This window comes from Ursus americanus, chromosome 14, assembly GCF_024610735.1.
Source record: "Ursus americanus isolate L20-20 chromosome 14, mUrsAme1.1.p, whole genome shotgun sequence".
Classification (NCBI taxonomy): Eukaryota; Metazoa; Chordata; class Mammalia; order Carnivora; family Ursidae; genus Ursus; species Ursus americanus.
The window spans coordinates 40,492,901-40,506,620 of NC_142140.1; the positions used below are offsets into that span (position 1 = coordinate 40,492,901).

The following is a 13,720-nucleotide window of genomic DNA, read 5'->3' on the forward strand; positions in this document are numbered from 1 at the left end:
GTAAGTTTTTGTGTTTATTTGTGTTTTGATGTGATATTTAAATTATTTAATGTTGAATCCTCTTCCTTCTTTGTATGGTGTCTAAAAGCACATTATAATTAATGTCCAAAGTGGAAGTTTTATCTGGTTTTCTAGTTTACTTTGTGCCTACGTCGAGGAAAAATATTGACCAACTATTGTATTTATTAGGCAAGTTATTTCTCATATATGGTTGTATCTAGGTAATAGATGAGGGTGCATTGTTAGCAAATTAGAAGGTAGGCTCACTGTGCAATATAAAAATGTGTATTGTGAACTTAGGTTGTGCTAAAAGATAGCGGCTTAAGTGTTCCCGTGAGCCTGGCCTTCAGAACGGGAGATGTCTAGTGTGCTGTCCTCAGGACACAGATGAGAGGAATCCAGCTCAGGAGCGCAGACCACTACTCGGGCAGTGGTGCAGCTAGGAGTAGAATCATTGCTGCTGTTCTTGCAATGTTGCATTTTCCCTTCACTCTTCTCTTTCTCTTTTCTTGCCCTGTCTCTCTTGGTGCTTTCTTTTCTTTCTTGAACTCTGGCATTTCTGCCATCTCTGGGAGGGAAGTTCAGCTGCTGAGACTAGTGAGTGTTTCATGGTGATGGTTCTGGAGTTCAAGGATAGCGGGGAGTTACTTCACGAGCAGGGTTTGAAGGGGTGCTGGAGGGAATTGACTTGAAGTCCCGTCGAGGTTTTAGTTGTGTTGTCTATGTGCAGTTCAGTCTTAGCATCTTTCTAGAATACTCATGTAATTTGGGTACTTTGAAATTTAAGCAAATCCAATACTTTATGGCTGGGAAATACAAGTAAGTATTCACATTGATAAATGGGGCAAGTTTATAAGGAAATGATTTATTTATAATGAATAGCAAGTGACACAGACTTTGTGCATTTGCCGAACTTTTTACGTATGGGTGGGTGTTTAATAGAGATTGGTTAATTGATGCCATGAGCACAAGAGTGTTGTCACCAGAGGTGGCTTGCTGTTTTTGCAGCTCTGCTTCTGGCTGTGGTGTTGTGACTCTTACAGGGTGTTTCCTGAGCTAGGATTGATGGCGTGTCTGACTACTATCAGATGTGATTCGTACCCTACTGTTAGCTCTAGATTCCCACATGGAACTCTCTTCTTATTTTTTTGTTCAGTTTGTGTTCTTTTTTTTTTTTTTTTTTTTAAGATTTTATTTATTTGACAGAGATAGAGACAGCCAGCGAGAGAGGGAACACAAGCAGGGGGAGTGGGAGAGGAAGAAGCAGGCCCATAGCAGAAGAGCCTGATGTGGGGCTCGATCCCAGATCGCCGGGATCACGCCCTGAGCCGAAGGCAGACGCTTAACCGCTGTGCCACCCAGGCGCCCCTCAGTTTGTGTTCTAAATCCTGACCTGGGTTCAAGAGGACAGTCTCAAAGTGAAATAACTTCTCCGAAGTCACCTGTTGTGTGCCAGTGCAATGGAATATTTTTCGGTGGAAGGACTTAATGTGGTTTAGAAGAATATGTAAAATAAGATGTCTTTAAATTAAAAGGGAGACCAAGAAAGAAGTAAAGGTTAAAGTTAGAGACTTTAAGAGGAGTGAGGAACAAGAATTTTTCCAAGTCTTTTACTCACGTTGTACCAGAATCCTCCCCTTTCTGGTGAACCCCCCCCCCCCCGCCCCCGCCGAGACTTACACACTTGCAGTGAGTGGATCACTTACACTCTGACAGCGCATATTTTAGTAACCCCCTCTGCCCCCAATTTGGATGTCTGAATAGTGGCCTGTGGTCTTGACAGTGCCTCTGACTTTCCCCGTGCCCAGCATACACCTCTGAACCTCGTCTGTGTTCTCCAGTTAACGTCACAGTCTAGCTCCGAAGTTTGTTCATTTCCTTCTTACGGCCAAATGTTCTCTTTTCCTCTTGTTTCTGTTTGGTTCTTTCTTACTTCCTGCTTTCTTTTAGCTTTCAGTGATGTCAGGCTAGAGTATCATTGATGAAGTTGGGTGGGAACATTCAACAAACAGTACAGATTAAGATTCTAGAGTGTTTGATCTTTCTGGATGTCTCTAAATAGTCAGAAGTGAATGCCATATTTGTAGGTTTTCATTAAAGGATAAAACTTTCGGCTGATTTCATGTATAGTTGTATATAACTGAGGGATACCAAACCAGGAGAATTTTGACATCCTGTGGAAATCTAAAAACATTTCCTGAAGAAGGAGAGATTAAATACAACCAAATTCAACTCAGTAAATGTCAGTGTCCTCGTGCAGAGTGATTAGAATCCTATTCTTACCCTTCTACACAGATTACTGTGTATTGTAATCATATTTCATGCCTTTTAAAGAGATTATTGCTTGAAAATAGTTTGTGTTTTATTAGTTTTGCTTGGCTGTGGTGAACTAGGCTTAGTTAACATAAAGTTTAGACTTTGTCTTAATGTGAAAAGTGAGTGGCCTTTTATTTTTCCCTGTGACATGATTTACTGCCAACATTTATTTCTTGCAGATAAGCTCAGTCCTTACTTTTCTTTCTGCCTTAAGATTTGGTGGTTCAACTTTTATTCCCTGCCTTCAGAGTCTCCTTTTGATTTTTGCTTTTCAGATATTACTGCCGTAAGTCTCGGGTAGTGGCTTTCGAACTTTAGGAATCGCTTGGAATACTTTTTTTTTTTTTTAAGATTTTATTTATTTATTTGACAGAGAGATAGAGCCATTGAGCACAAGCGGGAGGAATGGCAGAGGGAGAGGAAGAAGCAGGCTCCCCACTGAGCAGGGAGCCCAGTGTGGGGCTCGATCCCAGGACCCTGGGATCATGACCTGAGTTGAAGGCAGGCCCTTAACCCACTGAGCCACCCTGGTGCCCCCACTTGGAATACTTTTAAAAATATAGATTACTGGGCCTCTTGGACATACATTGTTAACTACTAAATGTGGTGTGAAAACTAAAAGTCTGCATTTTCACAAAGCACTCTAAATGGTCATCAGGCTTTACTCTGAGAAATGCTAGTTAGTGGGATTGTCATTCTAGCACAAACATGGTTTAGATTTTTTTTTTTTTTTTTAAGATTTTAAAAATTTATTTATTCGACAGAGAGAGACAGCCAGCGAGAGAGGGAACACAAGCAGGGGGAGTGGGAGAGGAAGAAGCAGGCTCATAGTGGAGGAGCCTGATGCGGGGCTCCATCCCAGAATGCCGGGATCACGCCCTGAGCCGAAGGCAGATGCTTAACCGCTGTGCCACCCAGGCGCCCCCATGGTTTAGATCTTTTAACTTGTGAAGAATTATCCATTTTTATAGCATATTTTAAAACAGCCATCTAGCTTTTAAATTTTTAAAAAATAATGTAGCAAGAGGCGCCTGGGTGGCTCAGTCATTAAGCGTCTGCCTTCGGCTCAGGGTGTGATCCCAGGGTCCTGGGATCGAGCCCCTCATCAGGCTCTCCCTGCTCCACTGGGAGCCTGCTTCTTCTTCTCCCACTCCCCCTGCTTGTGTTCCCTCTCTCACTGGCTGTCTCTCTGTCAAATAAATAAATAAAATCTTTAAAAATAATAATAATATAGCAAGGATCCAAAATACTTTAATTATCCCCAAAGCCACATATCTAGCAGGATATAATTTGTTGTCTACTTTTGTGTAGTAGACCATCCTCCTGCGTGTATGCTTACCTGTTTCAGGCTGTTTTTCTGTGGGCTATTTGCTCCCCATTTGGAGTGTGGTGTACAAGACCATCCTTCTGTTGATGGTCTCCTACAAGCTTTTGTAGCTTGCCGTTATTAGACAAAGTGCCTTACTCTCGAGGCCAACTTCTGTCACTTCCCACACAGCTGTTCCGCTATACTGTTGTCTGCTTTTCGCCTTGCTTCCAGCTCAATGCATTTTTGTCTTGCCTTTTCCAAGTTTGCTTCTGAAGTCCTTCACACCACTCTCCAAGGAATTAAAGTCATTCTCCAGGATACTTTTTTGATTATTTTTATTCAGACTATATTTTCTATATGTAGCTGAGGATGAGAAGAGAACATCCCTAACAGTAGTCACAAGAGGCACAAAATTGGAGCAATAAAGCCAATGAAGGCCTTTTGACAGACAGTATTGCCTTAGGTTAAAAGGCAGATTGCCCGAGGAAAACAAAGCAGAAGACTCATTAATTAGTAAACCCTCAATGGAGAGCTCATATTTACATTTTAAATGGCCAAAGCTTTTAAAAGCCAGAGAGTTAGTGTTCCTTCCTTGTCTCTTCTAGAGGGCTGCATTAAGATCCAAAAAGGCTTTATAATTTTAGTTTTAATTTGCATTTCTCGTGTATAGGTTTGAGCATTTTTCTATATTGTATAAAGTGAAATTTATTTAAGTAGTGTTGGTTATTTCAAAACAAGTCAGATTAAATCTTTCAACTAAAGGTTATACCATATTTACCTGAGTTTATTTCAGTTTTTATTTTATTTTTTTAAAAGATTTTATTTATTTATTTGACAGAGATAGAGACAGCCAGTGAGAGAGGGAACACAAGCAGGGGGAGTGGGAGAGGAAGAAGCAGGCTCCCAGCAGAGGAGCCTGATGTGGGGCTCGATCTCACAACGCCGGGATCATACCCTGAGCCGAAGGTAGACGCTTAACGACTGAGCCACCCAGGCGCCCCTCAGTTTTTATTTTTTTAAAAGATTTTTAAAATTAACTAATTAATTAATTTAGAGCACAAGTGGGGGGAGGGGCAAAGGGAGAGGGAGAGGGAGAACCTCAAGCAGAGCCTGACCCTTGATCTCATGACCCCGAGATCACCACCTCAGCCGAAACCAAGAGTTGCATGCTTAACTGACTGAGCCACCCAGGTGCCCCATCTCAGTTTTTCATAATATCCATATATTTTAAATAACTTTTTTTGCTCACATAGCATATCGCTGAATCAGGAAAGCTTTAATTTGTCATGTTATTAAATCATTGTTTGGCAAACCATTTGAGTTTATTATGGAAACTCTAAACTATAAAAGCAGAGACAATAATATAATGAATTGCTATTTACCTTCATGAACCTTCAACTTTATATAATTTATCTATAAATATTTCACTGTTTCTAAAATTTTTTAAAAACATAGTATTTTGGGGGTGAAGGGGGAGAGGCAGAGAGAGAATCCTAAGGGATGCAAGGCTCAATCGCACAACCCTGAGATGATGATCCAACTGAGGCATCCAGGCGCCTCATGAGATTTTTTTTTTCTTAGGTAATCTCTGCCCAAGATGGGGCTTGAACTCCCTACCCTGAGATCAAGAGTTGCATGCTCTACCGACTGAGCCAGCCAGGCACCACTAAAAATCCTAGGCTATCCATCTATCTGTCTGTCTGTCTGTCTATCTATCTATACATACATACATACATACATACATACATACATACATACGCAGGCTACATGCCCAGTCTGGAGCCCAACACGGGGCTTGATCTCATGACCCTGAGATCAAGACCTGAGCTGAGACCCAGAGTCAGGCACCTAACCAAATGAGCCAGCTAGGCGCCCCAGCATAGGATTTTAAAAATTTTTTTTAAAGATTTTATTTATTTATTTGACAGAGAGACAGCTAGCGAGAGAGGGAACACAAGCAGGGGGAGTGGGAGAGGAAGAAGCAGGCTCCCAGTGGAGCAGGGAGCCGGATGGCGGGGCTCGATCCTAGGTCCCTGGGATCACACCCTGAGCCGAAAGCAGACGCTTAACGACTGAGCCACCCAGGCACCCCCCCAGCATAGGATTTTTTTTTAAAAGCATTACAGCAGTGCCATTATCACAACTAAGAAAATTATCAATAATTTTTCAGTGTTATTAAATACCCACTTAGTGTTCAAGCTTCCCTGATTATTTCATGGATGGTTTTTATATTAATTCATATTGTTAATATTAATTTGTATTTTTGTGTTAATTTATATTAATCAGTATTCAAACAAGATTCGTACATGGCATTTGGTTGATGTGTCTAAGTCTCTTTCAGAAAATTGGGGGACCTGGGTGGCTTAATAGGTTAAGATTCCCAACTCTTGATTTCAGCTCAGGTCATGATCTCAGGGTTATGAGGTCATGGAGCCTGCTTAAGATTCTCTCCCCCTGGGGCGCCTGGGTAGCGCAGTCCTTGGGCGTCTGCCTTCTGCTTGGGGCGTGATCCCGGCGTTCCAGGATCGAGTCCCACATTGGGCTCCTCCGCTGGGAGCCTGCTTCTTCCTCTCCCACTCCCCCTGCTTGTGTTCCCTCTCTCGCTGGCTGTCTCTCTGTCACATAAATAAATAAAATCTTAAAAAAAAAAAAAAAAATTCTCTCCCCCTACCCCTCACCTCCTTAAAAAAAAAAAGAAAATTAATAGTTTTCCACCTTGCTCTCTTCCCCCTCTTATCCTTGAAAGTTATTTATTTATTTATTTATTTTTACAAAAACGAGTTATCTTGTAGAATTTTCTGTGTTCTAGATTTTGGTAATATGTTCCCTAGGATATCATTTAACATAGTCTTCTAAATTTCTAGTAAAGCCGTAGTTAGATCTGATTGAGGTTTTTGTGTGTGTGTGTGGTGTTGTTTTTTTGGTCAACAGTGCTTAATAGACAGTGTTGTGTTCTTCCCTCTGGAGGCATACAATGTCTGGTTGTTTCTGCTCGTAATAGACCAATGTTGATGTTCAGTGCTTAGAATCATGCTTTCGTTACAACTTTTACCAAGCTGTAGCCTTCAGATTTTGAAAAAATTAGAAAGTAAGTATTCTAAAATATAGATATAGGTGCTTATTGTTTTTCAGGTAAGTCTTTGTAAGACTGTTACTCTCATTCCTATTTTATTTATTAGCTGCAAAACTGAGAAATTTAACTCATCAATAATCAGAAAGGCAGAATAAATTCTTAATTTTCTTTCTCTATTACCAGATTCATTTAGCTTTTAATCTTCATTTGCAGGTAAATCCAGGCAAGCCTATTTTAATTTGTTTAATGACTACTTTCAAACTATTTCTGATTTCTGGGAGTGACAATTCCCTTCAGCCTCATGTGAATCATTTACTAAGGAAGCAGTTTCTCTATGAATAATACGAGTAAAGGCTTATGTAAGCAATTCTGAAATGAGACTTTTCTGGATATAGTTCTTTTGTTATCAGAAGCCTGTGAAAGAGTGACCCTTTAAAAAGGGGAGACATATGTCGCTCCCTTTATTGTGCTGAAAGAACGAGCGGAAGCCTGTCTGCTCTAATAGGGATGTCTCATTTAGTCATGTGTTATTCTGTTGTTCTGCCAGTTAATGGAAATTGCTTGGAATTTCTGACCTACCCTACCCCTTCCTCAGAAGCTCTGAAGTTAGGAAGGAAAATACTAAACAACCCAAAAAATGGGATTTAAGGATAAGTTCTGTGTACCAAGGTTAATTCAAGATATGGTTACTTGGGACAAAAGTCCCTCCTACATGTAAATGCCATTTTTGAAGCTGTAACTAGTTCCATTCCAAATTACCTATTTCTGTGCTTTAGTGGACACTTTCCTTAGTTTCCGAATTGGATCTCAGTCATAATAAATATTAATTTCCTGAGTGGTTTGCTTTTTAAAGCCACACTTTTTTTTTTTTTTTTTAAAAGAGAGATGTGAGAAAGGGCAGAGAGAGAGGGAGGGAAAGAGAAGAATCTTAAGCAGGCTCCATGCCCAGCACAGAGCCTGACACAGGGCTCAATCTCACGCCGTTGAGCTCATGACATGAGCTGAAATCAAGAGTCAAATGTTTAATTGGCTGAGCTACTCAGGTGTCCCAGGAATTAAAATGGAGCAAAATCAGAGTAAATGTTGAATAAAAAATATGGAGAAAGAAGCATTCAAATTTAAATGGAAGTGAGTGAAAATAGGCAGACAACATTAGAATGTTATGCATGGGTACTTACATAAAAAGACACTGGGGAGAGAGAAAAGGTAAATAGATGAATTTACCAGATTTCGGACAATAGTAGGCTCAAAGAGAACACAGACACTGATGAATTTGAGCAAATGACTTTTAAGCATGTATAATGTAGATAAACTTCCCTTATACTTGAAGAATGGTATAGTCGTTCATTGCCTTTGGATCTGTGGACTCCTTTTCTGTATACTGTAAGATATCTTAGACTTGAGGAAAACAGGTTACTTCATGGAATTGGTACTTCGTTTTGACTGGAGTGGATCTTAATGTCATAATACTTAAAACATTAGTTCAAGAAGATTTTGACACTGCTTTCTTATACTGAGAAAATACCCTCACATGTTTTGTAGAACACTTTTAATTTCCAAATCTTTGCAGTTCATTTCTGTTGAGTGCTAAAACTAAGTTTTCACTTTTGTTTAAGGTACAAGACAGATTAACTAACGATTTTCTTCTCTTTAGGCGTAGGTTTGATTTACAGAATCCATCCCGAATGGATCGGAATGTTGAAATGTTTATGAACATTGAAAAAACATTGGTGCAGGTAACTCAGAAAGTTGAATTATTAAAAATTTTTTCCCTTTAATATAATTTCAGTTTTTTAAGATTGGCTTTTTTGAACCGCCAAAAGATCACAGGAAGAAAAATTTTCTGAACTCTATTCTTTATTCTTTTTATGGATTTCTGGGGATTAGAGCTATAAAGTATGACTAAAACTTGTCATTTATAGAATATTAATCCTAAACTTCTGGTGAAATAATCTATGATATTTTCTTTCTTTCTTTTTTTTCTTCTTTCTTTCTCTTTCCTTCCTTCCTTCCTTCCTTCCTTCCTTCCTTCCTTCCTTCCTTCCTTCCTTCCTTCCTTCTTTCCTCTCCTCTCCTCTCCTCTCCTCTCCTCTCCTCTCCTCTCCTCTCCTCTCCTCTTCTCTTCTCTTCTCTTCTCTTCTCTTCTCTTCTCTTCTCTTCTCTTCTCTTCTCTTCTTTTCTTTCAAAGAGAAAGAGGGGTGGGGGGAATGGGCAGAGGGAGAGGATCTCACAAGAGAATCTTAAAGGGCTCAACCTCACGACCGTGAGATCATGACCTGAGCCAGAATTGAGTCGGATGCTTAACTGACTGAGCCACCCAGATGCCCTGATATTTTCTTTCTTTATTTCACCTAATCTGTTATTTGAATCCCTTTCATATTTAATATAAACGCTCTCAATCTACTGGTCACTCATTTATATAGTCTTTTTTTTTTTTTTTTTTGATTTGTTTCATGGTTGTACCATAATTATAGATCTTATTTCCCCAACTAGATATAACCTGGAAGAGAGAACACTTAGTTTTCTTCTTTTCTTTCCTAGTATTTTCATTGATTACTGAATTAGCCTTCCTGGGGGGAGGTAGCTGAGAGAGATTCAGCTAGGTATTATCATTAACTTGATGCCTGAAACTTGTCTCATGAACTGTTAGCTAGAGAAAGAACTTTCTTTTATTGGTTCACTGATTTTTGGTGATGATTTGAGGCGTTAATATGCATGTTTTAATAATTGCTATTTGTAAGTTTAGAAATGGGAAAAAGAGCTATAAGTAACTTACATATGAGCCAAAATGGGCATTCCCCTGGGATCCACCCCTCAATACAAGGTGTAGGTAGAAACACTACATTAGATTTGGACTATTAAGGTCAGTTCAGGTATGATTGGCTATAGGAGTATCAATATGTCAGTGTGGTACCTTAATGAAAAATACGGTGAATTTCTTTAGGTTGTGATTCTGAACATATTTTGTCCAAGGTGTACTTAGCTGCAGAGAAGGGATCTGGGGATGGCATTAAGTGGCCTGCTGAACACCTAGGTTTTATATTGAGATGAGACTTCTACAGTCTGTACTAAAAAACGTCTTCCCATTTTAAGCACTATGGCTTTGAATGTCAACTTTGGCCATTAGGGTAATTCATTAATAATGTGACATCATTTCAAAACCAAGAGAATTTCAAAATCTGTTTGTTTTTTTCTCCTCAGAGCAATTGTCTGACCAGACCCAACATCTACCTCATTCCAGACATTGATCTGAAGTTGGCTAACAAATTGAAAGATATTATCAAACGACATCAGGTAATAGACATGATCACTTTAGAAAATTGTGTAGTAAGCATCTTACAAATCTCAATCATATTATTTTTTAGTTTCTGTATATATCTGCATTAAATGAAAATTCTTTCTCTTTGGGTTCTTACAGTACCAAGTTTTTTCTCTCCATTCACCTCCAGTTCTTATCCTAAAGCATTTTCCCTCTTAGCGTTGTTGAGATATAATTGACACCTAACATCGTGTAAGTTTAAGTTGTACAATATGATGATTTGATGCATATATGTATCCAAAATTAGCATTTAATAGTCACTAGTATGGAGTGATTGTAGTCTTATTATGAAATATGCTTATGCAATTTATTTATTTTTTAAAGATTTATTTAATTTTATTAAAAATTTTTCAAAAAATGAATTTACTTATTTATTTGAAAGAGAGGAGAGAGAGAGAGAAAGCACAAGCACGAATACAGGGGAGGGGCAGAGGGAGAGGGAGAGGGACAAGCAGGCTCCCTGCCAAGCAAGGGGTCTGAGATGAAGGCAGATGCTTAACGGACTGAGCCACCCAGGCGCCCCTAGATTTATTTATTTGAGAGAGAGAGAGAGAGAGAGAACAAGTGGATGAGTGAGTATAGGGGGCAGGGGCAGAGGGAGAGGAAGAGAGAATCTCAGGCAGACTCCCTGCTGAGTACGGAGCCCGGTAAGACCCTAAGATCATGACCTGAGCTGAAATAGAGAGTTGGATGCCTAACGGACTGAGCCACCCAGGTGCCTCTGGGCTTATGTAATTTAAAGAGACCATGTGGTCTGCATCACTGTAATCACAAAGGCAAACAAAGTAGAAGTTGATGACATAGTTGTTGGTAAGAGGAGAGCAAATATTGTTTCAAGTAAACCTGTCTTTCCTCACCCCCGCCACTCCAGTGATACGTATTGTGTTTATATATGTGGACTGGAAGATTGTGTTTTCCCATAAGCCTACATTCTCTTGATTCACATGTGCCAGTGCTATCTTCAGATGTCTTTCCCTCCCTCCTCTAACCTCATTTTAGGCCGAGACCTGGATATTTACTGCATGTACGTTTGTGGCTACCTGTGGCTGAACTGTAAGCAACCCCGTATCATAGTAAACTAGCTGAGGAGACCTGGGTAGAAGATAATTTTCTGAAACAACATCATTTGAGTGACAGAGTTTTACTAATCCTTAGGATTAGTTGAGAAACCTCCTGAAATATCTTTCTTTTTTCTTCTGCAAGAGAGGTTACCAGTTGTATTATGTTTCAGTTATTAGTAAAATATCTTCCAGGTTCCTAAAGTGAGAATTTCTAATACTGTTTACATTTGGAGATTTAGTATAGCCCTTTTCTTACACACAACGTCCCTACCAAAGAAGAAGATGATATAATTGTACTGTCGGATCAGGCAGTCTCAAGTACACTTCCTTGTCCCACCAGCATTTTGACTTTGAACCAGTCACTTAACCGTCTTCTTTTCTCTTCTGGACTGCTTATTGGAGTGGCTGTGAAGTGTAGTTTAATTACATGTAGAATGTTAGAAGGCAGAAACGGAACACATTAACGTGCTGGCGATTACCTTCAAGCTGAAATTATCTACTCTTATTGCTACCGAGTTAATCCTGGAAGAAGCTTAATGTATTTTCCTACAGTTGATACTGAATGTTTAGTTTTCATTTTTCTTAAAAGTCTGGCTTAGCGATTGTGTTCTAGGAATAACCTCTAGAGGGATATAAGGATTTTCCTGGTATCATAGAATCGTAGGGAAGAGACATTAAGCTAATGATATTATTGAATACTGATGATTAGGCCATTGCTCAAACATTTAAAATGCATTAATAACTCCAGTGTTTGAGTACTTAGAGTGTACCTGTCACTATCCTTAGCTCATTGCTAAATTGTAACAATTCTTGTGAAATAGGTATTTTTACCACTCTATTTCACAGAAGACACTGAAGCACAAAAAAACCGTAGGTATTTGTATCACCCACGTAGTAAATGGTGGAGCTGAAGTTCAAACCCAGGCCTGTCTGATTGGACTCCAGAGGCCAAAATCACAAACACTGTGCTCCTCTGACTTGCCTCACACTCAGTACATGTTAATATCCCGTTTTCAGCATCTTTTGTGGTTGTTCAGAAGTGTGCCCAAATACTTGTAATGATTGAGAATGCCTTGCTTTATAGTAGTTTAATTCATCTTTAGATAGCCCTCAATTTTAGGATTTCTCTCCAGTTGGAAATAGCATTGTCGTGTTTTTCTGATTGTAATAATTAGTAAATACTCATTGTCACAGATAAAATTTTAAGACTTATTCTAAAAAAAAAAAAAAAAGACTTGTCCTCATTCTTATGGTCTCTAGAATGAGCACTTTTATATCTAAATGGCTTCCAAGTAGGGGTGCCTGGGTGACTTGGTTAAGCGTCCGACTCTTAATTTTGGCTTGGGTCATGATCTTGGGGTCCTGGGATTGCATGCTCTTCCTGTCTCAAATAAGTAAATAAAATCTTTAAAAAAAAGGCTTCCAAGTCATAATCTAGATTGTGTGCTGTAGTCTAGCTGTGGCCTAGCTACACCTTAATCTTAGTATTTATATCATCCACTATTCTTTTTTTTTTTTTTTAAAGATTTTATTTATTTATTCGACAGAGATAGAGACAGCCAGCGAGAGAGGGAACACAAGCAGGGGGAGTGGGAGAGGAAGAAGCAGGCTCCCAGCGGAGGAGCCTGATGTGGGGCTCGATCCCATAACGCCGGGATCACGCCCTGAGCCGAAGGCAGACGCTTAACCGCTGTGCCACCCAGGCGCCCCTATATCATCCACTATTCTAACATTGACTTAAAATAACAGTAGCATACATACATGATAGAGCCAATTCAAATGTCCATCCTATATGTATGTAACTGTAAGTTATTGCTCATGGTCTTAATTAAACCTGCATTGACTCACTTTAGATAACTGTGGTAATTTCTGATGACTTTGGAGTAACTTTTAGAATTAGAAATAATCATATTACTGACAAGGTTTCCTAGAGAGATACATAGAGAATTAGGTAAGAGGTACTTGCATTATTTTTCTATACAACAATATAAACTGTGTCTAATAGATAATTTATGTGTTTCTGTTTGTTCTTGTTAATAATTCTTTTCCTTGACTAAAAATAACAAATATTATAGTCTTGAAACATAATAAGAAAGTAGTGGCTTTATGATTCTTAGGCACTTTGCATCTAGCATTGCATAGTCTGTTTGCCATGCGCTTTACCCTTATGTTGTTCATTTCTTTCCAGGGGACTTTCACTGATGAGAAGTCAAAAGCTTCCCACCACATTTATCCATATCCTTCCTCACAAGAGGATGGTAAGTTAATTTTTGGTTATGAACTCCTACTTCACTAGATTTTAAGTTTTATCAGAGACTTAAACAATATAACTAGCTTTTTGAAAAAGAGACTTTCAAGTATTAAATAACTTGCATTGGTTATTTAAATGTTTTTCTATTTTTTTGCTGGATTGGTCTAAGCAAACTAATTCTTTGATGTCCAACTTTCTGATCATTGGACTTTTATTTCTTTCTTTGTTGGTTATTATCTGCGTGTTAAGTTTAGGTGCGCCTTATGTATTAACTTTGTTAATGTTTGCTGTGTCGCTTGTGTTCTGAAAATTAAGAGATATTGCGAAATGAACATTACTGGGGAAGATGGGCTTACTGGCTGTCTGAAGGGGCCCCTGAACAATATTTTAG

At 39.0% G+C, this 13,720-nt stretch overlaps 1 protein-coding gene across 4 annotated transcripts in view; it reads left to right on the top strand.

Annotated features, from left to right (window-relative positions):
* SMARCC1 (SWI/SNF related BAF chromatin remodeling complex subunit C1) overlaps positions 1-13,720 on the top strand; it is a 169,530-nt gene that overhangs the window by 27,974 nt on the left and 127,836 nt on the right. For 3 of the 4 annotated variants that reach the window (XM_087867088.1, XM_045778834.2, XM_087867089.1), the window contains exons 4-6: positions 8,353-8,434; positions 9,900-9,992; positions 13,267-13,336. In XM_087867088.1, coding sequence (XP_087723214.1) covers positions 8,353-8,434; positions 9,900-9,992; positions 13,267-13,336 — 245 coding nt within the window. The remainder of the gene's footprint in view (positions 1-8,352; positions 8,435-9,899; positions 9,993-13,266; positions 13,337-13,720) is intronic. The other variant, XM_087867090.1, reaches the window with a different exon arrangement.